The following is a 26120-nucleotide window of genomic DNA, read 5'->3' on the forward strand; positions in this document are numbered from 1 at the left end:
CACATGGCTCATATCACTATAATAAATGTAGATGCAAGACCTGTCTCATACATCCTCCCGCCACTACATACTCCAGTCCGGTCACAAGCATCACATATGCCATCAAAGGCAGAGCTACCGGAGTAACCAGTCATGATCTACAAGATAAGCAGCAACCACTGTGCTGCGTTCTACGTGGACATGACAACCAACAATTTGCTGTTTGCACAAATGGCCACTGGCAAACTGTGAACAAGAAACAACTGGACCACCCACAGTTGCCGAGAAAGCTGCCCAACGCAGTGTCTATCACATCAGTGACTGCTTCACAGCCTGCGACATCTGGATCCTTCCTACCAACACCAGCTTTCCTGAATTATGTAGGTGGTAAATCTTGCTGCAATGTTTCCCGTATGTCCCTGGCCTCAACCTACGTTACTCACTGCCCTTCACCCACCTATCCCCTTCCCTGTTTCCACTTCAGCATTACAATGCCTTCTATTCTACTAATGAGCCCATAGTCTGTATACTTCCCCCCCCCCCCCCCCCCCCCCCCCCCCACACACACACACACACACACATACACACACACATAACCCTCCTCCACTATCCCTCTGTTAATATCCCGACTGCACTTCGCTGCCTCTCTCCACCTCATCCCTGTATGCTCCCACAAGCAGCACTTTGCCATTTCCCACTCTTACCCTGCTATCCATCCCACTCCCAGCTTCCACCTTACCCCCACCTCTCAGATTCCTTCTTTCATCATTCACAGTTGCTCACAGTCTTTCCTCGGCAGCCAGTCAGCCAGTCTCTTTCAGAAGAAGGCCTTCTGGCCAAAAGCTTATATGTTTAGTAGTAATTTTGTTATGCCTGTCTATGACTCAACATCTCTGTTGTATTGTGAGTAGTTATCTATCCTTTTCATTTTATTGTCATTATTACATCCTGGATTTTCCATCTTCATTTTATAATGTTGTGACTATTTCATACAGAATTTTCGATTATTTCAAAATGTTCAGTTCCATCTCATGGGTAACGTTTAGCCATATTTCACTGACTACATTTCAGATATATTTTTGTAGTAAAAGAATGTACTAAGATTTAAATTTAGAATATTCGATTTTAACAAATTTCTCATTTTCAGAAACATTCTTGCCATCAGCAGCCTGTGTTTATTTTCACGTACCAGTTTTGTGAACTGCTTTCATTGTCTCATTCTGTAATCAAATTCTTGCATCATCACCAAATTTAATTCAACTACACTCCTTGAAACTTGTTTACTTTCATTGTTGATCACCTTATAACCTTTTTCGACACTATAGCCATTCTATAAACTGTTCTTCCAAGCACTAAAGGTTTCTTTCAATTACAGTGCCTTTGGCAAATTATTTTCTTCTCCACTTTCCAAAACTCTCTCTCTCTCTCTCTCTCTCTCTCTCTCTCTCTCTCTCTCTCTCTCTCTCTCTCTTTTTTTAAACTAAATTTACATAGGCTGCAACCCTGTCTCACTGCCCTCTCGCCCACTGCTTTTCCTTCATGCCCTGCAACTCTTACAACAGCAGTCTGGTTTCAGTCCAAGTCGTACATAATATTTTGCTCCCTGTATTTTATTCTTGTTAGCTTCAGAATGTCAAAGGGTGTATCTAGTCATCACTATCAAAGGGTTTTCCTAAATCTACAAATAGTATGAACACAGGGTTTGCCCTCCTCTGGTGTGTCTTGTGAGATAAGACATAGTGTCAGTACACAATAGGATTTATTTCATGAAACAGTAAGGACACTGTACAAGATATGATTCTAGAAACCACTTTAGAATTTCAAGTGATCTTTGACTGCTACAATAACTTTCTGAGTAAAAATAGGCAGAAAGCTAGGAAGAAACTAACTCAGCAAGTGTGAAATGTAGATTATAAGAATTTATGTATGAATAGACAATATATCAGATTATAAAGATTATGTAAATTCTATCACACTGCCGTCAATGCTGACATTTTAGCCCAGAGCCACTTCGATTTGTATCGACAAACCGTACAATAATAGCTCTCAAGAAACTAGACACAGGCACAGAACCATCTGTTAATCACACAGTGTAGGCATTTGTGGCTGGTATTTGCTTCCTCAGGGACTGTTTCTCGTGTGGGCGTAAGGCCGTGGTCTGAGGCATCTTTCTGTGCTGGATGTTTCAGCTGCTAATGCTGGAGACATAATCAGAGGCTCACTATTCAAAAAGCCCTCTCACACAGATAGATACCTACAAAAAATTCCAATCACTGTGCTGAGCAGAAAACAGTAGGGGTTAGAACTTTGTCAGGCCGGGCTAAAATAATCTGTGAGCCACATTGCTCTGAGGAACAACTCGGTCATTTGAATATTATTTCACGATAAGTGGTTACTCTGAGAAAGAGAGATGAATAGGGCACTAGGATCTGGAGCTTGTCGCAAAAGAGAACCGGCTAAAGGGAAAGTTTTCCTCTCATTTGCAGAAATGGTCACCACTGTGGACTTTGTGTTGTCACGATGATGTTAACCCATGGATATGTCTACATAGGATTTTGTGTTATCCTTTTCCAGTCCGTTTGTTTAGATGATGGTTTGTTTCTTATGCAGCAATTTATCTGAACTTGACTTATCGTACAGTCACAAAAGCTCCTCTTTGAGATTTATTTTACCTTGCTAATGTGAAGTTAGCTTTCATCCCCTACATATATCATTTATTTTATCTTTGACATCCATTTGATTTACCACCTTATTTTTATTCTAGTTTTCCTGTACCAGGTTAATGATCCCTAAATTCCGCTTTATTTTAAATGGGGCTACCGACCTCCTGACAGTTAAACAGTTTGAGCACAATGGGAGAAAGAATGTTGAGTCATCTACTGTTTATTGTGTGGAATAAATTGTGAATGTGAGCACATAATTTTTCCTATATAACTTTGTGTATAGTACAATTACATTTTAACTGGAACAGGATCTTAATTAATTTTTTCCCTCGTTTACACACAGCTATGACTGTAAAGACGTGCGCAAAACTAGTTGGCTCAGAAATAATGATTTATCGTACAGCTCAAGTGGTCTTATTCATCATAGTACTGTCTCAAAAGTTTGGTCCCCCCCTCCACACACACCTTCTACATTTTTCACGCTTTCAATCTGTATGTGCATTAAGTGTGTATATGTGCTTTAAGTGTCTCACTCAACTTTTAGGACGATTACGAGCGCAAGTATCTTGTATTTGTTCGAGGTTTCTTCAGTTTGACATCATACCTTATGTCCCTCTCCCCAGGATGATCACAGTAATGATGGCTTCGGATGTGCAGAAAGTGTCCTGCCCACCATAAAGGCAAGCATTATGAGCTTGCTGGAGCGTGAAGAGACCCCCATGGACACAAAGTCAAACTGCGGCCTCGTGCTGGTGCTTCTGGGGACGGTGCTGGGCGACGAGAATAGCTGGACCCAGGTAAGCTCCTCCCCTCCCCTCCCCTCCCCTCGTCACCCCCTCTCCTCCGTTCCCCTCCCTTCTCCTACTATCCCCTCCCCCCTCCTCTCTTCACTCTTCTTTGCTCCCCTCTCCTCATGTGTCAGTCATATGCAGTAGCCTTTGTGCCATTCCCATTATCTGTGCCCCCTCTGTCTAATTTTTTGTCAGTATGGAGATTATATTCTTAGAGTACAGAGTTCCATTGCATGATTAGTCCTCACCAGTTTGTCTACTAGTGATAACTTTGTTGAACAGTGCATAAGTCTGTAATGTGATTCCGCTAACTTTATTAAAACCTACAAGGGTCTCATTCAGGTTGACTAGATAGTGCTTTGTAGACACCACATTACTATTGTTGTTAAAATAATAGCAGCTCAGAAATTAGCCAATTAGTTTGTTTACAATGAGCATTTAAAGAAACAGTAAGCAGAAAACTGAAAATTTAGTGTCTAGGTTTTCATAAAATCATTTATTACATTTTCATAAAAGTGTAACTCGATGACAGTTATTCGAATCACGTCATTTGACTGTAGCTTATCAGTCACTTTCGGAAAAGACTATTCACAGTCGGATTGCAGATTTTCGTCACAGTTGCCCTGCTGTTAGTGATGAATTTCATGAAGCTCACCTGAAAGTGGTTGTCGATCTGAAAAACATGGATGGAGAGAATCGGTGTGACTTATGGTGAGATGGAATCATTTTGATGCTTATTGAAGTCTACAGACATTCAGCTTTCTATGAACATTTAGGTTCTGTAATGATTTCTCATGTACTCTTCCAAGTACAGGATAGTGGACAACTGAAAAAATAAACAGAAAAGTCTTGTGAGAGAAACAGCAGTTCTGGATTGTGAGGAATTTAACAACAAATTTGAAAACCTGAGAAGATAGGTGAATGGGAAGGGAAAGAAGATACTGCGCAAGATTACAAGGACAGATACTTCTACTTATTGACCTCTTTTTAATTTTCTACTATTTCTACTAGTAGATACAATTGAGAGTCAGAATAAAAACACTCAATTTTTTTGTAGTAAGTGCTGATTTTTGCTGCAGAATCAACATGGCATTACACGTGAACAGGATAGTGATTTCTGGGAATGTTTTTAACAGACATTTCATTGGAGACCGTATGAAATAAAAGCTACAATTCTATGACACCTGGGTCACAATTCTGGAAATGAATTTCTGACACCACAGTTTTGTGAGTTGATTACATGACAGACTAACTCTTATGCAGCCAACACATTGGCTTCTGAATCAGATGAGAATGCAAGCTGGGTTTACACTACAGTGGACAAATTGAAGATACACTTTGCTCTCCCAAATAAGGAAGCTCTTTATTCAAGATAACTGGTCAAAAAAATATTAATTGAGACACCAGTTTTCACTGAAACACTGCCACAGAGATGTTCACAACTATCACCAGATATTTCCACTTTGTTACTGGTTCACCATAAATAGTAGATGATAAATTGAGGAAGATAAGAAAAATCAATTCGGAATCGCCTGTAATCTTTCGTAGAGTATATGCTCTGGGCCAAAACATGAGCATTGATGGAAGTGTGATAGAATTTACATTCCATGATAGAAAGCTGGATTTATCATAAGGATATACAGAGTGATTCAAGGTAAGCTATTCACATCAGATTGTTCTGAAAGAGTTTAAGGTATCTTAATTTTGTTTTTACCCAATGTAAGAGCAAGAAAGTTCTCGCTAAATGAGCTAGTCTCTTATCATTGTTATACAGGGTGCTGCAGAGGAACATAGCCCATGTAAGTATAAAGGAAATGCAATGAAATTACAAAAACAAAGAACTGAAATGGACTGATCATTTACTTACAATGAAAAATTCAGTGAAAAATACATTTATAGAAGATGGTGAACGTGACCCCTTGCAACATCGATACATGTCTTTCAATACCTCAACATATTCAGATACACCTAGTGTAAATTCAGATATTGATGTTGTCTTTCAGTTCCTGTATTGTGTGTGAACTTATTTAATTGATTTTGCTCTTCAAGTGTCGCTACAGGAAGAAATCACATGTTGCTAGAACTGGCGAATGTGATGGTCATAAATGTTTGCTGACTGTTCGTTCCTCAGTGAAGGCATCATGGACTTGTTCCAGGGACACCTTAGATGTGAGGCATGTTACCCCATCTTGCTGGAAGAAGCAGTATTGTCTTTCATATTCAGTGAGTTGAGGACAAAATGTGTCAAGAATTTCCATAAATGCAACTGTGTTAAGGGTAGTCAACAAATACGATTCCAATGATGCACACTCCTGTTCTACCACACCTGACACCGATTTTTTTCATCGTGGAGTGGTTGCTGACACACAATATTAGGGTTCTCCATTGCCCAGTACTTTGTCTTCTGTGAATTCACATGACCAGAAAGATTAAACCGTGCTTTATCACTCATGATGTAATGGAAAGAGTCTAATGAACCATCATGGGTGTTATTCAAAAGCAATGTGCAGTAATCTGTATGTTTATGATTGTCATTGTCCCCTAATTGCAGCACAACTGTCACATAATACAGCTTAGAATTAAGACTTTTCAGTATCCGCTGGCATCTCCCCCTACTTATGCTGTTGAGCCAATTTACATGTTTACTTCTTTGGGTCTGAATAATTCTTTGGAAAATGTCTACAAATACTTCTGCTTTGCAAACGGAAGAATTCATTGTCGTTTTACATTTTGCACAGATCTGTTGGTGTGCCAATTTTTATACAGACTCTGTATTGCACTCTTAGCCGGTAGTCCTCTATCTGGATACTTGACTCCAAAAATTTCATGAGTTTTCTTAATCGGACCTGTTTACACATGTGCTTCCACAGTTTCAGTTCTTTCTTTGTAAGACCACAAAGAGAAACATCTATTTTCACTGATGAAACAAACTGGAAGGTTAACAGCAGAATGCTAGAAATCACCTGTTGCATAAAACTGTCCATTATTCTAGCTGTTTACTATATTTCAAAACTCAAAAGGGTAGGCAGTCTACTTTTAACTGCACCACCCTGTATTAATTACATAGATATCAGTAGTAATTTCTGGTGCTAGAAATGCTCTCCTAAAAGAAGCAAATTCAATGGCATCCCACTCTTTAAAATCTGACTATTAGTTTCTGAATAATGTGGACTATGAGCAACAGGTTCCAGAACATCTGTCTCTGCTCACTGCAGGCTTACTCATTACTCTCTGTGTAGTATTCCAGCACCATTCCAATAACATTCGCTGATGTGTCGTACTTTCTGGATACTTTCTGTTGGAATATCTTTGTGCGCACATCTTAGCTGTTCTCTTTGTGTTCCTACTGCAGTCTGTGTAAAGTAGTAGCACATCTTTTTTCTTTTTGTTTGTGAGACATGTATTTTTTTCAAGCTAACCAGAACTCTACACACGTGAACTACACAGGCAGAATGAAAGCTGCATTTCCTCTGTGCCCATTGTGTACCACATTTGCAGTTTAACACACTGTTTCTCCATCATCTGATGTAACATATTTCTGTATTTGGGTACAAACTGATGAGCTTAAGCATGAAATATCAGTCGGTTTCATGTTCAAAACACACAAATCCTAAGTTCTAAATATTGTAATTAGTCTGGAACTAGTAATTGGATTTTCAAGGACAAAATATCATTGACATTGTGTCTTTTAGAACTATGATATAAGCAGCAGAAATAACACTGACCTAGCAAGTGTCATGGGATAGTGGAGCACAGATGGTGCAGGTGTATTGTATACCCACCACACTGCCCCTGTGCCAGGTGCATTTGTATAGGAGACCTTCCAAGAAGTTTTTGTGCAGGTGATTTGTGTTAACATGCAAGGTCGTCATGAGATGATGCCAGGTACGGTGGTCGGTACCAGACGGATGGAAATTACGATTTCGGTAGTGGTGTAGGAATTCGGCTTCACACATTCATCTGTGTCCAGGGTGTATTGTGAATGGTTGAATGACGGTGTCACAGTCCACAACAGACCAACTACCGGCCATCCAGCCACCTGTGATGACGACGACAGATGACATCTATGACAGATTGTCAATAGTGACAGAAGGCAACAGTGCAAAATTCACAACTCAGTTCAACACTGGACGTGCTAGACGCGTCTCCCAGTGGGCAACCCGTAGGAACGCAAGTTCTGTGGGACACAGGAGTTGGCGCTGCACACAGATGCCGCTGTTAACCCAGCGGGCTTGCATTTGTTGCCAATCACCAGGAATGGACACTGAGACAGTGGCGTAACTTGATATCGTCGGAAGAATCACAATTTCAACTCCACTGTGCTGATAGCAGGCACTGTGTGTGGTGCAGACCACACGATTTGATGGATCCTGCTATAACCACTCTTTTAATTAAGAACAATATTACCAGGCTTATTTTCATTTAGGGGAAAGGTGATCAGTAATATAGGTAATAGTTAATAGCCTTGAAAACGTTTTAATTACAATTTTCAATATGTAATCTCTCATCAGAATAAGGCCCTTGTGCTTCAGAGAAATCAAAGAGGGTTTAACACCGCTACTTTTGTTTCTAAATTCTACTATATAAACCATGCGCGGGTATTGGTCGCTCTCTTGTCTTGTTTTCTGCACTCTGAATAAGTGTACGTAGCTGCAGCGTGCAATATAACGGCCATTTCCGTGTGATAAGGGATCTGGGTGCTTTTGTTAGATTGCAAGAAAATTGACTATTGTTAATTTATACAGGACAAGCTTATGCTGTAGGTCATGGGCTGAGAACATCTGAGGAATTGTATGCACAAGAAAAAGTACTGTTCAGTATTAAATTCTAGTACATGCCAAATAACTGATAATTGGATCTGTGGGCTATACGAAGGGACGGTAAATTGAATATAAGAATGGGACTGGATACTTAGCTTTGTGAAAATAAAAGCTTACGCAATTTGAATGACTGTATCAAAGTATAGTAATGGACCATACTCTTCTTCTTTTTCTTCTTCTTCGTGTTTTGTGGCGCTACAGTCCAGGATGAACCTTGGCCTTCCCAACGGGCTTTCGCCATCCGTAACAGTCACATGCTACCCTCCTCCAGTTTCTGCGTCCAAGCTTCCGTAGGTTTTCTCCCACTCCATCCAACCATCTTGTTCGAGGTCGACCTCACCCTCTTTGCCCTCCTGGATTACCTAAGAGAATCTTCTTCACCTCCGAGTCCCCCATTCTAGCCACATGACCTGCCCATCTTATTCTTCCTGATCGTATGATTTTTGTTACAGGAGCATCGGCATATATAGTGTAAATTCTGCATTGTACCTTTTCCTCCATTGTTCTGTCATACACAGGGCCAATTATTATTCTCAAAACTTTCCTATCAAATCCATCGAGCAGCCTTGCATTGGTTTCTGTCGAGGCCATGTTTCTGAAGCATAAGTGAGAAGTGGTCTACTAAAGGTTTTATAAAAAGTGAATTTTGTTGGGCAGCTGAGAAGTCTTAACCATAATAAATTACTCAAGGCAAAATGTGCCTTATTTGCTAATATGAGGCTAATCTTAATCAGTTGAGGTGTAATTAAAACTAGTGACTGTGGAACCAAGATACTTGAAGCCATCAATTCTTTCAAATGTGTATTTATTCACACTGAAAGTTTATGGCATATTGGATTGATATGCTTTGCCACAGACCATGTATTTAGTTTTATCTTCATTTATCATAAGACACATCTTCTTACTTGCTTGACTTAAGGCTTTAAAAGCCTCTTTCAGTGCTGGTACTGTCTATGCTATGATGTCTGTGTCATCTGCATATGCTAAAATCTGCGCTGACTTGTAGATGATGCTGCCCCTTGTCTGTAGGCCTGGTTCCCTAATCACCTTTTCGAGTGCTATATTAAATAATAAGCATGCTAATGCATCTCCTTGACGTAGCCCATTTTTTTATTTCCATGGGGTCTGAGTAATTTCCTCGAACTCTAATGCGGCTTCTTACATCGGACAACATCATTTTAACCATTCTCAGGAGCTTTCCATGTATCCCCATCTCCTGTAAGGCATGAAACAACTGATTTCTATTGATGCTGTCATATGCATACTTAAAGTCAATAGAGAAGTGATGCGTTCCAATTCTATATTCAACAGTCTTCTCCAAAATTTGGTGCAGGTTGAAACTGTGGTCTATTGTTGACCTTCCTCGTCGAAATCCACTTTGGTCTAATCCAATTTCTTTATCGACCTGTGGGAGTAGCCAATCAAAAATAATATTAGATAACACCTTGTACCCCAGATTCAGAAGGGTGATTCCACAGTAGTTTCTAAACTCCATTTGGTTGCCCTTTTTATGTATGGGACATAATATTCCTTAATTCCATTCATCTGGTATCCTTTCCTGTTCCCATATGAGAGTGATACGTTCAAACAGGGACTGCTCTAATGTTGCTCCTCCACATTTTAGCAATTCTGCAGGAATGCTATCAGTGCCGGGAGCCTTGTTATTCTTCAGTTTCCTTAAAGCTCTTTTAATGTTCTCTAACCCTAGGCCATCCCATGGCTGTTCATCATCCAATCCTTGCTCACCATCATTAGAGATATCCTCTGCTTGCTCTATTTCTCGATTCAGCTGGTTGTCAGAGTATCTTCTCCATTTTTCCAGAGTCCATTTACTCTCACTTATTGTGTTTCCTTCTTCATCTCTAAACAAGCTGGTTATTGGAGCAAATTGTCTTCTAACATTGTTTACTTTTATAACGAACTTCGTTGTTTCATTCTTCTTCTTGGGCAATTCTATACATTCTATTTCAGTCTTAGTCCATTCCTTTTTCATTTGGCGATGTGTCATCTTTTTGATCCTCCTTTCCTCTCGATAATCCTCCAGCAAGCTTCTTGTGCAGTTGGCCTGTAATGTCTTTTGGTATGCTGTGTTCTTTTCTTCAGTCACTCTCTTACACTCTTCATCCATAGTGTTGCCTTAGCTGAAATGTCTATAGCTCTTTTTATAGTCACCCATTTTTTTTTCTATGTCATTATTGTCTTGGATTGTTCCTTGTCCGTGTTCCAGGGTCTGAGAAACTTTCTGACAGTATGATTCACAAGTTTCTGATAATTGCAGTGCTACAATATTGTACCGTTCTTTCCTAGTATGTCTTTCTTTCTAAGCATTTGATATCCTTGCTCTTATCTTGCCCATTGCAAGAAAATGATCTGAACCCACATTAGGATCATGAAAGGTTCGAACAGCCGACAAGTTAAATTATGCCTCTGATCTATCAGTACATGGTTAATGGTTCCACCATCAGGTGACTTCCATGTGCCCTTGTGTATCTCCTTATTGGGAAACCTGGTAGATCCCACTATCGTATTCTGCAAGGTTGTGAAGAGGATCAATCTTATTCCATTATTATATTGTAGTCCTTGCTATAATATCTTTGAGTGACAAACTATAAAAATGGCGGACATTTTAGTTGCCGTAATTGCTGAGAGTAGTTGTAGGATCAACCCTCCTTTTCCCTCTATACAAAGTGCAATCATTCATGGTCATTTAATTATTATTGAATGTTGTTAATAAAAAACTAAAGTGATTTCCATAACGTCCTTTATATTGGTGAAAAATAACTAACATCCAAAGCTGTTACTAACTATATTGTCTTCGGTAACACAGCAACAAATGAAGGGTGATTAACTGAGCCAAAAAGTTAATCTTAATTATTATGAAAACCCAAAATTTAATCGCCTTTACAGTGAAGATATTTGTGGCTGCTCCATCTGATGTATGGGTGTAACTAAAGCCGAGAATATACAGTGGATAACAACTTTATATCTTCCATCAAAGAAGTTGACAAGAGCAGGTTGACGGAGGGCAGCTACACTGCCTGCCAAGAAGGTGTGTCTGGTATGGTCTGTTGTGCATTTTCCTGGTGTGGAATGGCTCCCCTAGTTATTCTGGAAGGGACTCTGAATAGTCCGCAGCATGTTGGGCTGCTTGGGGACCATATTCATCCATTTTTGACCTTTCAGCACCCTGACAGTTTTGCAGTGTTTCTAGATGATAACACACCGCCATTGCTGCCATGTACTTACCTTTTATCTAAAGGGATCGGCAACCCCTCAGACACCAAAGCATCACAGGTTTGCATATGTTCAAGGCGTTGCCTCCCCAGACTGCATCGATCACAACAAGGGCGAAAGATGGCAGGACAAGTGCCACTAGAGGTCCTCAGTGCCAAGGACCTATGTCACATGTGCAGAACTGGATCAGCATGAATTTCTCCACACCCTGCCTATATGGCTCGGAGCAAGCCAACTTGTTGGCAGTTCACTCCACCGGAGCTCTGGGCCAGTTTGTGCACTGGCTCTTAGCAGCCCATCAGCAGCAGGACCCATGACTATTCGGCAATACCCCGAGACCTACCTGTCAGTCAACAATGGTGAATGCCCAACCTCTGTCATTAGGGGCTATCAGTAGGATAGTCTTCACATCCCGCTACATTTATTCCTACATGTTTAAGGCTTATGCGTGTTAGTGTGTCAGAAGTTGGTGGTCATAATAAACCCTTGTCTTTGTTTGCTGTTTCTTATTATTTCATTTCAGTCATCTCCCTGTGGGACGTACAGTAGCATTGCTCCCACATCACCCAGGAATAGTTCCAGGAAAATGCAGTGTAAGACCCAAGACGGAGATGGCCAATTTGGAGCCCAGATTTGTTCCCATTGAACATGTCTGGGATTTCATGGAATGCAAGCTCTGTACCGTGGATCCTGTACCCACAAACAGACCAGCATTGGCTGCTGATCTGCAAACAATTTGGTGTGAGCTGTTTTCAGAGGGTACCAGGGACATGTAGATCCACTTCCACGGCATCTCACTGGAATCCGCAGGGCCAGAGGAGGCCCTACGCGATATTAGCTGTCTATCCCATGACATTTGCTTAGTCACTGTACTATAGTTCCATTTGAAAAAGAAAAAATTGGTATCAATATCTCTGTAAATAACATTCCTGTAAAAAGAGACTAATGTTGTTTAGTGAGCACTTTCTAACAACTCATTTAAGTGAAAATGGATTCAGTATTTCAGACGGTTCAGGAAATATTTCAGGTGACCAGCTTAGCATAATCTCACTGCACACAGTATGTTCTTCAAAAAATGAATACTTACATAATCTGAATATATGTACTGGAGCTAGTGATAAGGCTGTCAAATTTCCAGCAAGTCAAAAAGTTGTGCTCAGAATGTGCGAACCTCTGTTTGGAAAGCAGGGAAGTATTTACATCAACAAGTGTTACAGCTCCCCCATCTGCTTCAGAGAAATATAAGACAGGAGCACTCGTGTGATTTTTGCTGTAAGAGTGACAAGGAAAGATGCCACCTCAATTCAGCTGAACTGGCTTGTGGAAGGGGGGACTAACATTTGCGTCAGCCAGTAATAGCCGTGCTGTAAGACAGGTTGCTACACAAAATGTACACCTTTTGTCAAAGCTTCGTGAGAGGCCAGAGTACCAGGAGATGCTTAAAACTGGAAAAAGAAAGCTAAGGCCTTTTTGTTTGATTGATTACAGCCAAGGAATGCATAGAGTTGATACACATATTCTACTGAAACATGTCAAGGGGTATAAGAAGACATTATTTCCACAATGTTATTATAAAAGATTGAAGCTGTTTCACAGATCTGCGTAACTATATTATTTGACATGGTTTCAGGGGGATTCGCACACACACATAAAAAAACTCAAAAAGCGTTTTCTGACATACTACAAGTGCTCCATATGTAGCCCCCCACCCTATAGATTTTGCAGGTATCAAGTTGATGATCAAGTTCTTTCCATGTTCAGCATAGCATGTCTCTGTCAACCTGTTCAAAAGCGCTGTGATACAACCTCGTAGTTCCGATAGGATTTTCTGTAGAGGTGGCATAAACACTGAATCTTCCACATAAGCCCACAAAAAGAGAGTCACATGTGAATAGGTCATGAGAGTGCGGACGAATTGCTGATCATTAACCCCACCATGATCAATCCATCAGTTTTGTCGGTTTCCTTTTTAAGAATTTATAAACATCGTGATGGGAGTGGGGTGGAGCACCATCGTGTTGGTAGATTAAGTCCACACTGTCAGTCTCCAGTTATGGCATGAGTCAGCTTTCGAGCATTTCCAGATACATGTGACCTGTAACAACCTTTTTGCAGAAGAAAAAGCGACCATAAACTTCAAACTGTGAGACTTCACAGAAAACATTAACTTTTGGTGAATCTCGAATGTGCTGCACCATAGCAAGGGGGTTCTCTGTCCCCCAGATTCGCACATTGTGAAACCTATCCTCTTCCGTAAGTTGTTAGGCATCCGACTTTGTCATCAGGGGTCAGGACTTGTAGCAACTGCAAGCAGTAAGAAAGCTTCAGCTTCCATCATTTCCTTAAGATCTTCCAAGAGCAGGTTGTGGTATGTTCAGCTCTCTGCCTACTCTTTCCATCTGTGTGCTAGGTGCGAAACTCGCCTGCACGTGGTTAACCGTTCCTTCTCTCACTTTCGGACGACTTGTTGATTTTCCTTTGCAGAGGCATCCTGAAGCTTTAAATTGTGCATAGTCCGCCAATTGAATTGGCAGTTGGTGTATCCTTGTTGGACTTTGTTCTGAAGTGTCGTTGCACTGTTGCAGCAGACTGACGTGAACGCATTTTGAGCACAACATACACTATCTTGGTGTTTGTCACTGTCTTGTGCAACTGCTCACTGCTGCGTTCTTTTGGCAGAAATCTGAAGTGGAGCTGCAACATTACAAAACTTTTGTGTCTTTCTATTTGAGTATTGTGAATTTATGAAATCACTTCAAGCACTTATAATAACCGTATATTTTCATGACATAGCAGCATTGAATGTGAGTATGTTTCAGCATATGTTGAACGTAGCATTTGAGAGGATGAAGTTGACTATGTTCCGGCTCATTGTAGCAGAGAGGCGATTGAAGAATTTGGCCTTCCCTGACTACATCTGTTAAGGATGGTCTAGCAAGGCTGAAAATCCACAAAGGGTTCAAGCCAGGACCTAGGGACATTTTTCAGTAAAAATAATGCTGACTATGTAGACAACTGCTCCTTTTAGAAGATATGAAGTCCATTATGATTGTGGGCAAACAGTAAAATCATGATTTGAATGTACCAAATGTAAAATTTCCCTTGATATGCACAAATGCTTCATGGTGTATCATACACAAGTGAACTGTTTGTGAATATTTGTGGTTCTATAAGTGCTTAAAACGAGTACATTTGTTCATATTTTGTAAATAATTATGTACATATGAAAAACAAAAATATGTGGTAAAATAATCATTATCATATCGAAAATTTTATTTTAAAAATTATAGATGAATGGGTACATTACCAAGATTTGTGAATAAACTTTGTTTTGGAATTGAAACAGTTATTTTTTGCGCCAGACTGGCAGAGCTGTGCGAGGAAAATTCAGTAATGCATTTCTCTTTTTTGTTCAGAAAAGAAATTACAGACTAGACACAGAATATGGGTATTTTTACTGGCATTTTTGCTGTTGTTTGAATGCTGTGCCAGCTGGAGATTTGCACCAATCCCCCAATCTCCACAGAAACGAGAGTTGCAGAGGTGGCTGACACAATATTTCATGGTTATGCCACACTTGTGAGAAACATTTGTTGTCAAGGTGAGGTACCTGAGCGGGTTATAACGTGGACTGAACGACCTCCAGCAAAATAACATTCTCTTCAGTAAAAAAACTTTGTCAGTCTGCATTAAGTCCAGTTCTGAAGCATAATTTTGTCTCTCCACCTGGTCAAGTAAGTTGTTGTGGAGAGTGGGGTTAACTTTCCATTCAAACAGGTGCGATGATGGTATAACATTCTGTGCTTTAGTCATACCTATCCACTCAGGGATTAGGCTTTGGACCGGTTCTGACTTGCTGACTGTTGCCTGCAAGGCATTATGAGGAGTGATGTATGATAATTGGACACATGATCGCCATATTGCCAATCCTTCCAGAAATTATTGCCTATAGATGAGTGCGGATGATGATGCTCCATTTTTATACAAGCAGTTCCTCATTTGGCCTCATGAGGCTGGGTGGACCCCATACCAGGCCTCCTTACCTCATTAAAAACTGTTTGGAAGTACTGGAATTGAACTCAGGTCCTTCTGCAACAGAGGCAGCAACATTGGCCATTTGGCTGTGGCAGCAATCTACCCACATAGGAGTTATATCACTGAGTTTGTCTCGTACAGATCTACTATTGTCATGAAAAACATACACAAATAGTTCTGTTTGGGGGGGAAAAGCATTCATGTTTGTTTTGTGAGCTGCTAGTCACTATATGTCTAAGTGAAAAGAGCTTACAAGTATCTTTAATGAGATGATAATTATATGAGTTGAAAAAATTGGGTGCTTCAGTTGGTATGATACTGCTTTCCAAAACTTTTAAAGGAGCATGTGGCCATCTTTTCAGATGATGGAAGATTTTATATAAAGAAAAGAAGCAATATCTTGATTTAACTCTAACCATAATGATCTTTGGTATTGGACAAGTGTAAACGTGACCTAGTGGCCCAGCCTAACTGCGCAGAATTACCTACCCCGACCGAGACCAGACAGGGTGCAGTAGAACATATGAAGCAGTTTTGAGGAGTTATAAGAAAGAAAATGGGGTTTTGGATAAAAGTCCTCAAAATGGCAGCCTTTAGCAGCAGTACACTTTTGGAGATGATGTCTGAGGTTTTGAACAGTTTGTTTACGTATATTGCGAGGTATGGCGTTCACTTCTTCAATAATCTGCTCCCTTAGCTATGGTAGGATGTGAGGACAATTTTTAAACATCTGTTCCTTCAGGTATCACTAAAGAAAGAAATCACAAATGATCAAGTCTGGTGACCATGCAGGCCACCTCACATCACCTCTCAAAGAGAAAATACGTCCTAAAAATAAGTCTGTCAAAACATTAAATGAATTTTGGGCTGTTTGAGCTGTAGTCCCAGCCTACCAGAACCACAAGTCCCTTAATCTCTCTTCTTCAACAGTTTCTTCCATTCTGTGCTGCAGAAAATTTTGCAATATTGAAACATAACATCTGGAATTCACAGTGCAGTACAGCACATTGCACTGTTAGTTTAGGGGAGTGTAGCAGTTTTTTGTGAATAATTCAGGAACTATTTTCAGCCAACCAACATTTAAAAATAAATTAAAAGAATTTCTAGATGACAACTCCTTCTACTCATTGGCTGAATTTTTAGATATAAATTAAGGGAGGGGAAAAAATAATCAACTTAAACATTAGTGTCATGCAATATTTTGTGTAATGTAATATCTTGTACAGACATCTTTTATTAACCTGACACGTTCCACATCATTACGAAGTGTCGTATTCATGATCTATGGAACAAGTATTAATCTAATCTAATCCCATAGTGAAAAATTTTGTTTATTCACAATCCCATTGAGGTGAAAATATGCCTTGTGGCTACTGAGGGAAGCTAGCTCCAGAGGGATCTGTAAGCATTTGCTCACACAGATTTTGGCAGTCACTGTAGTCTGCTGGGCTCAATTTTTGAATTGTCATTATTTTGAAGGAATGTAAATTTGAATCAAAATGCGGAATCCATGTCAAACTGCGGTCTAAAATCCCAGTGCGACAGCACGTCTTGGAGCAGAAAGCCTTGGTGATTGCCTAACTACTGCTCCTACCGGCTGCACAATTTCTGGTATTCTGATGGATCTGCTTTAGCCACGCATATATCTTCTTAGTGTACCAACAGTTTCCTCCAATTGCTGAACCCGGGCCCGAATCGCGTTCACATCTGGAACGGCAGTGTCGTGCAGAATGTCAAACTGTCCCCATAAAGCTCTCCAATTTGCAATCACAGATCAATTGCTTTCAAAGTTCAAACACAGTGCAGTGCCCCAATGTGCTCCAATCCGAACTGTCTGTTACCGAAATGGGGCCACCAGTGAAAAAGAGGGAGGCCATATGCAGCTGTCACACACCCCCCCCCCCCCCCCCCACGCACACACACACACACACACACACACACACACACACACACACACACACCAACACCAACCTAGCCTGACAGCTCGGTAGGTTCTGCTGCATCCCGTAGTCCAAGCAGCAGTTGTTGTATAGTGCGGATGAGTTTTATAGTATTCTGACTTGGGTTGTGGAAGACTACAGACGTACAGTGTGTGCCCACGTTGTCCCACAGTACCTGGAGCAGGTGGAGAGTGGTGGCGGTGGTGGTGGCGTGGCCGGGCTGAGCATCGCGGCTGGCCTCCTCAGCAGCCTCCCGGCACCCCAGCTGCTGCAGCCGGCACCCACCGCCCCTGATGGTCCGCGTGTCATCGTCAGAATTTATGACGCTATCCTGGACACCATTAACAGGTACGTGAGAAGGAGTCAATTTTGAAACATCTCTCTCTCTCTCTCTCTCCCCCTCTCTCTCTCTCTCTCTCTCTCTCTCTCTCTCTCTCTCTCTCTCTCTCCTTTTGTGAATTTGTAGTGCATGAAAGAATTCTGGGAGATAATATTAAGCAAAGTTTTGTCAGTATGTCACAATACAGAAAATTACTGATTGTTGTACGCTTCCATGATGGGCAAGAGAAACGTCCATAGACAGCAAACGTATGCAACAAATTTGAGAAAATGAAATTAATTATTACTGGTAACAGATGCAAATGAAGCATCCATTTACATCGCTGTCCAATAATATTGTGAGGCCGAAGACAATCAGGCCATGGAAACAACTGCCAATGTCACTATACAGTAACGGACCGATCAGCTTAATATTATCTTTTGTAAAGATCCACACAAGAAATGAAATGAAATGATCAGCAATTTGATCTCAGGGTGGTTCGACTTAGAGATATTCAAATAAGTAACAGAAGACCACCTAATGTGTCCAGTCGTTCTATCTTCAAACAATTCGTCAGTAATCCTTTCTTTACTGGCTGTCAACAGAGAGACACAAATATTCGAACACAGTACACAGGAATCAATGAGGTGTGCTTTTCTAAATAAGTTTGACGTCCACATTTCAGTTAAATACCATATATTTAACTCAATACAGGGGTACATAGAAGAAGATTAGTAAACTTTGTGGTATGCAACAGAAAAAGGTGCCACATACTGATAGGAATAAATGAAGTACATAATCAGTGCTTGTTTCTTTACCAGAGGTATCTATTGTCCATTTCCACTTGGCTCTCTCACCCAATGTCTCTGGCCGAACAGTATCATTACAACTTTAAGTACAAAATGTATTTCTGTGTGTAGAAAGAAACAGAAAACATCATTCACTGTGAGTTACAGTTTTAAGGGAGTTCAGAAAGCCCTGTCTTTCCATTGTTGTTATAGCGCTTATAAATTACACGTTTTCTCAGCAAGTGTTTGAGCTAGGAAGTTGAAATTTTTGTAGGTTATTTATTGCAGTATTGGCTACATCTTAACACAGAGATTTTTAGAAATCTGAATTCATTTGTTAGAGATAAATTTTTTTTCTATTATAATGAAAATTCACTGCTTTTTTGTGACATTGTTTTGATTATAAATTCAACAATATACAGGTTTTTGGAAAAAGGTTGTGTTAAGTTATGTAGAAGAAACTGTGTAACACTTCCTAAAAATTTGAAGCAATTTGGTTTGGTAGATCCTGAGAAAACATTTAATTTGTATGAAAAAATAAAACTTTTGGGAATTGAATGACAAAATTTGCATTAAATAATTTTATTGCATAGATAAAAAATCTACTCACCAAGTGGTAGCAGAACACACATAAAAGATGGCTGTAATTAGGCAAGCTTTTTGAGACAGTGGCTCCTCCTTCAGGCAGGAGGGTTGAAGGGGAAGGAAGAGGGGTGAAGGGAAAGGCCTGGAAAGTTCTAGGAAAGTGGGTAGATTTCAGGAAAGCCACCCAAAACTGCGTGTCCCATCGCATGTTTATTGGAATAGAAACACTTTACTTTGTTGTGTGTGATGCTGTTACTACTTTCAATGACAGCAATGTTGCAAGGTGCAAAGTATTTTGAAATATGGGAATGACAGTAGGTTTTGACATTGTACGAACAATGCTTGCTTTGGACGAGGAACGTCTTCAGGCTGCTGACAGGCCTGGAAATATCTTAGGAATACAAGCCAGAGTAAAGAGGAGGAGGCCAAATGGGAAGCTGGAGGAGGAGTTTGCAGAAGATAAAGATAATCCATCCCATGGACCTGGAATGCACTAGAAAAGGTAATCCAAACAGGATTTATTATCATTCCAATTCAAATTGAAAGTAGCAAAAGCATCATACACATCAAAGTGAAGCGTTCGTATTCCAATAAACACAGTCTTGAGGATTCTTGATCATCTTAACACTATTTATACTTTCATTGGGGTTTTTAGTTTTTCCATAGACACAATTTTGCAACAGTTCAGATGCTGCTAAAATTCTAAAAATATGTTTTATTACCTCCATTACTGCGTTGGGCAGACAATGTTTGTGAGTGTAGACTTCACCATTTAGCAATCACTTGCTGTATAAACACCAACTGTTTTCCCCATTGGGACGCAAGTAATGATAGAGACTTTCATCAGTTGAAAAAGTATGAAAAATAGAGCCTAAATAGCCTTCTTCATTTCATCAATGCTTCCTAATAGCTCTGTGTTTTGTTAGTTATACTGTCAAGTTAACCTCCCCTTCCCATCCAACCCTTTACCATCACTGAGTTTTTGTACAAAGCTTTCAGTTGCTGAAGTATTCGCCCCATTCATTTCTGTATATGTCCAATACACTCAAATTTCTGCACTACACCATCACCTCAGGGCTTCAATTCTTGAATATGTTTGAAACTTTTAGAGTCAATGTCACCAAGGTAATACACATATCACAATTTATCACAAGCAATAGAACGTTGGCATATACTAGCAACACCAGCCACTCCCATTCCTCCACTACAGCCACTATAGTTAGTTGTGCAATTATTTTATGAACCAACATAAAAGAACATTTGTTTAAGTAGTTTGTCCAAGAAAGCATATATCCTTTCCTGAGATAAATAATAAATTTAGAAAATAGTGTCCTTAAATCACTATATAGTACGCAGTTTACACACGTGAAGGATAAGCAGCAGTGTTACATTTTGCATTGTTTTGATAGAGTTTTATGTTGTCAGCAGCACCAATACTACATCTGAAGCCACTTATAAGTTACTGAACCTGTTTTTATGCAGACTACCGACTTTAAGATTTAATTAGTCAATGGAAATAGTCAAAGTGGTGATCAGCTAGCACTCTCAACCATTATAGCAACTACTGCCTCAAATAGGCTCTGTTCCACTTATTTTATAAATTCTGGGGAGTCACTACAGAAACAGTATCTTTCTCTTCTGTTAAATCCTATTTCTGACAGCATTCACAGCCTCCTTGTCTGGACATCAACAAAGGTTTGTTTCGTTGTCTTGGGTTCACTAACAAAATATGTGCATTGACATACTGCAAGTAAAGGCTTGATGTCTCTTTCAGTCAAATGAACATTCATTCGACGCAATTTAAGACAGTTTAAGAGCGCACAATAAAATGGAATATTTGATCAGATAATGTCAGTTCTCGAGTGCTCCTCAGCGTCCTGGGAGTGTTTTGACATTGCATTAATAGTAGAGACAGAGAAAACCTAACGAAGAGGCGTGCATTTCATCATGGGATTGTTAAGTACGAGTTAAAGCCTTACGAAGAAGCCTGACAAACTCCAGTGACAGAAGGTGCGACAGAGTCGTGATGCTCATGGATACGTTAACTGACAGAATTGCAAAAGTGTACTTCCAAAAAGAATGTGGCAACCTATTACTTCCCACATATGTGTCACGAAATGAGAACGACAAGAAAATCAAAGAAATCGGCGCTCATTTGGAAGCTGAAAGACAGTCGGTCTGCTGATGCAGCATTCGTTAACGGAACATGGAAGGGGTGAAAGATAGTGGCAATCGAAGTACCTTTCAGCACATACAGTAAGCTGGCCTGTGGAGTGCACACATAACTGTAGATGTGTGCGTGCATTACCAGTGTCTTATGGTGTGACTGCACCACAGCCACAGGTGGGAGCACTACTGTCGGCTGCTATCCCTCTGTGAAAGAAGACTGTTTTATTGTGAATGTGGAACAACAAGGCAAAGAATTCTGTGACTCATGCCTGATTCTGTTCTGTGTAAAAAGGTACTTAGCAGGACAGTTTGAGTAGTAACCTTCTGGTTAGTATATTAAGAGTACCAGCACAAAATATCTGAGATTTGATTAGCGCTCCAGCAATTAATAACAGAAATGATTTGTTATAAAGCTTTCTTTTCCTGTTTTCATTAGTACAGTGAAAGAAAGGGAGGCATTTTTAATGATGTTAAAATCTTTTGTACTGACAGTAACCACAGCTGTTGCCATCAGCATACAGTGGGGACTCTGCTGTAGAGAAGACGGTAAATTTGAGTCATTCATTCATCGCGTTCTGTAGATCCAATGAATAAAGCAGAACTTTCAAGCATGTCGAACAAGTTGAGGAACATCTAGAAACTGTACCTGTACGTCCATTAACAATGAACTATCACTGTACTATTTGTGATACACCAACTAAATGTAACCTAGTAAATTTCCAGCAAAGTTACTACTTTGAAAAAACTTCTGCTTACTAATAAAGCTACTGTTTATCTTCTGTATAGGTTAACATTCGTGCACACATACTGGTAATAAAATAAATTAAAAAAATTAGAAAAAAAAAGTCTGAGGAACACGAACAATTGTGACAGAGCAGTAAGTTTCATATGAAAACTGTGTTATCTTACAGTAACACCAGTGTGTAAAAACTGTGTTGTTACTCACACAAGTGAGCAAATAAATTCACGTAAATCAACTTTTTACTCATATTAGCAATAAGAAAATCTTTGTTTTTGTAATAGACATACTTAAAACAGAAAATTATCACATAGTGTAAAGATTGTGAAATACGAACAACCTTTTCTGGATTATCCACCCACTAGATGTGTGATGAGTTCAAGCTTCTGTGGTAGGGGTCACAGGATGGGGAGGGTGGGGCATGGGGTCACCAGTAACTGCAGCGTGCATCGTCATCCTCACATCCAGTGCCAGACGCCAGTTGCAATGGGCACTCAGCTGCCACACCACTTGTCATGACAGAGGTTGTCATGAGTAACAGCTATGATGCTTTTGCAAATCATTGTCATTTATTACCGCACTTGAGGGAAAGAACCTTTTTGTGATCCTATGTGAAAAATCATTGTAAACAGTTACGAAAGGAAATGAGTGTGTTGGGAAAGTGGTCCACCGTGCCTCTCACCCCCCCCCCCCCCCCCCCCTGCCTCTTTGCCCTGCACCAGCACTGTGTGTGCCAGTGCACCAGCACTGGCATTTCAAGGCTGCATTTGAATTAGGGGCTCAGTTCTGCCTGGAAATCAGTCAGAAACCTGAAACATGTAAGGAAGTTTTCAGTCAGTTTAGGGAAGTTTTCTATCAGCTATCTGGAACAGCTGGGTACTCCGTAAAGTTTAACTTTGTCGGGTTCTGAGGTCGCCGAATGACGAGCAGGAAGTTCAACAAGTTGCAATTTGACACACAACACATCACAGATGACTTTTATATTTTATATGTCATGTTCCAGGGGATCAAATTGAAGAGCATGTCTTCCTGGTCATGGGACAAGTCAGTACATGAAACTAAGAGTAATAACACATTTACCTCTACATCTGCATAGATACTCTGTAGTATGGTAAGTGGTGGACGGTACCCCTGTGCCCTGTAACACTACTAGTCATTTCCTTTTCTGTTCCACTCAGAAATAGAGCGAGGCAAAAACAACTGTGTATATGTCTCATATGAGCCCTAATTTCTCATATCTCATCTTTGTGGTCCTTACACTCAGTGTATGTTGAAGACAGTAGAACTGTTCCGTAGTCGGCTTCAAGTACCGGTTCTATAAGTTTTCTCAATAGTGTTCCTCAAAAAGAATGTCGCTTTCCCTCCAGGGATTCCCATTTGAGTTCTTGAAGCATGTCTATAACACTTGCGTGTTACTCAAACCTACTAGTAACAAATCTAGCAGCCCACCTATGAATTGCTTTCATGTGTTCCTTTAATCGGACCTGGTACGGATTTCGAACAATTGAGCAGTAGTCAAGAATAGGTCACACCAGTGTTCTATATTCGGTCTCCTTTACAAGTGAACCACTCTTTCTTAAAATTCTCCCAATAACTTGAAGTTGACCATTTGCCTTCCCTACCTCAGTACTCATATGCTCTTTCCGTTTCATATCGCTTTGCAGTGTTATACCCAGATAGTTAAATGACGTGACTGTATCAAGCAGGACACTATTAATGCTGTGTCTGAACATTACAGATTTGTTTTTCCTTCTCATCTGCAATTAACTTACATTTTTCTACGTTTATAGCTAACTGGTGCTCCAGCCACTATCTGCACCCAACTTAGCAATCCTCTACATCTGCGTCTACATTTGCATGATCACTCTGCAATTCATGATTAAGTGCATGGCCACCTTTAAGCTACTTCTTTGCTGTTCCACTCTTGAATGACATGCGGGAAAAATGAACACTTAAATCTTTCCATGCAAGCTCTGATTTCTCTTATTTTATTATGGTGATCATTCCTCCCTATGTAGGGGGCACCAAGAAAATACTTTCACACTCTGAGGAGAAAGGTGGTTATTGAAATTTTATAAGAAGGCCGTACCACAGTGAAAAACGCCATTGTTTTAATGACTGCCACCCTAATTCGTTTGTCATGTCCGTGGCACTCTCCCTCCTATTTCGGGATAACACAAAATGAGCTGCCCTTCTTTGATCATACAATGTAGGCTTTCACACCTTCTTTGAATTTTTTTGATGTCCTGCATCAATTCCAACTGATCGGCTGAAGTGCAGTACTCTAGAAGAAGGCGGACAAGGTTAGTTTACGGGGTCTATTTAGTAGATGTGGTACATTTTCTAAGTGTTCTGCCAAGAAGTGACCGTTTTTGGTTTGCCTTTCCCACAACATTATGTGTGTTATTTGTAATTGTAGTCTGTAAGCAGTTAGTTGAGTTTACAGCCTATAGATTTGTGTGATTTATCGTGTAACAGAAACTTAGTGGATTCTTTTTAGTGCTCACATGTATGACTTTATACTTTTCATGATTTAGAGTCAGTTGTCATGTTTCGCACCATAAAAATGTCTTTTCTAAATCGTTTTGCAATTCCTTTTGATCATCTGATCACAGTATATGGTGGTAAATGACAGCATCATCTGCAAACAATCTAAGAGGACTGCTCAGATTGTCTCCTAAATTATTTATGTATATTAGGAGCAACACAGGGCCTATAACACTTCCTTGGGCAATGCCAGATATTACTTATGTTTTACTCAACGACATTCCATCAGTTATTATGAACTGTGACTTTTCTAACAGGAAATAACAAATCTAGTCCCACAACCAAGACAATACTCCATAAGCATGCAATTTAGTTAGAAGTCACTTGTGAGGAATGGTGTCAAAAGCTGATCTTGAAGCATTCATTTACGACAATTTCCCATTATCTGCCCCATCAAATTTTTCTTCTGTAAGACCAAGGAATTCACTCAGTGCAACCTGAGTGAACAGGGACACCACATCAAAAGTGATCATATCAGGATCTGTGATGTATGGCTGTGTAGGACATATTAAGTCCTCAGAGTTCCATATATAGTGTACACATGTACACATTTGGTGAAAGCACATTTTTTGAGGTACATAGCTGTAGAGTAGGTAGCTACCAGTCTTGCTGACAGTCATGGAGATACCTGATCCTTGTAAACTTTGGGCAGTCCATACAGTCTGGCTGGCACTGGCGTTTTTGACCGAAGCTTCTTTGTGAGCTTTTGAGGAAGACCCTTCTCCTTCAGAAGAGCCCTGGTGTTTTTGTCTGTTTTGTCCATGGGGTCACTCCCTACTGTTCTATATGCCGGATCCTCCAGAAGTTTTCACACCTTTTTATCATAATCTGCCTTGTGGATTCCCCCTTGTCTGCTGAGATCGCCACAATGCTGTCATATTTCCAGAGTTGCCTAAGTGTCAGCCATTCTGCTGGTAAAGTTCACAAGGATGGGATACCTCTATGACCGATTGTCAGGAACACTGGCATGGCTACCTACCTCACAGCTACGTTCCTGAAGAATATGCTTTCAACTCATGTGGGAAAACGTGACTACCACATTCTGATCTTGGAGGACTTCTTACATCTTAGACAACCATACATCATAGACCCTGACATTTTGTTCAGTTTCAACTTGATGTCCCTGGTCACCCAGGTTCCACTGAATGTCTCCCTCTGTCTCATTGGGGGAATGAGTGATGGAGCTCTCCTGGTCTTGTTTAGGTGCATACTCATGTCAACGTACTTCCTGTATGGGAGTCAATTTTACATGCAAACAGAAGAATTGGCAGCTCTCTATCAGCAGTGTTGGTCAACCTTTTTATGGAAAGATATGAAGAGAAGGCACTTACACCAGCCACATAATCAACCCAAATGTGTTTTTACGAATGTAGATGACACCTTGTCTTTTGGCCCCATAGCAGGGAGAAGCTCAGTGATTTCCTGAAAAATCTGAATTCACACCATCCTAATACAAAATTCACCACAGAACTGGAGAAGGGTGGATTACTACTATTCCTGGCTGTGCCAGT

The 26120-nt window shown here is 40.3% G+C and overlaps 1 protein-coding gene across 1 annotated transcript in view; it reads left to right on the plus strand.

Moving 5' to 3' along the window:
* LOC124716796 (thyroid adenoma-associated protein homolog) overlaps positions 1-26120 on the plus strand; it is a 222189-nt gene that overhangs the window by 22403 nt on the left and 173666 nt on the right. The window contains 2 exon segments of the mRNA XM_047243345.1: positions 3266-3439; positions 17635-17810. Coding sequence (XP_047099301.1) covers positions 3266-3439; positions 17635-17810 — 350 coding nt within the window.

The sequence above is a fragment of the Schistocerca piceifrons genome, chromosome 9 (assembly GCF_021461385.2).
Source record: "Schistocerca piceifrons isolate TAMUIC-IGC-003096 chromosome 9, iqSchPice1.1, whole genome shotgun sequence".
Taxonomy (NCBI): domain Eukaryota; kingdom Metazoa; phylum Arthropoda; class Insecta; order Orthoptera; family Acrididae; genus Schistocerca; species Schistocerca piceifrons.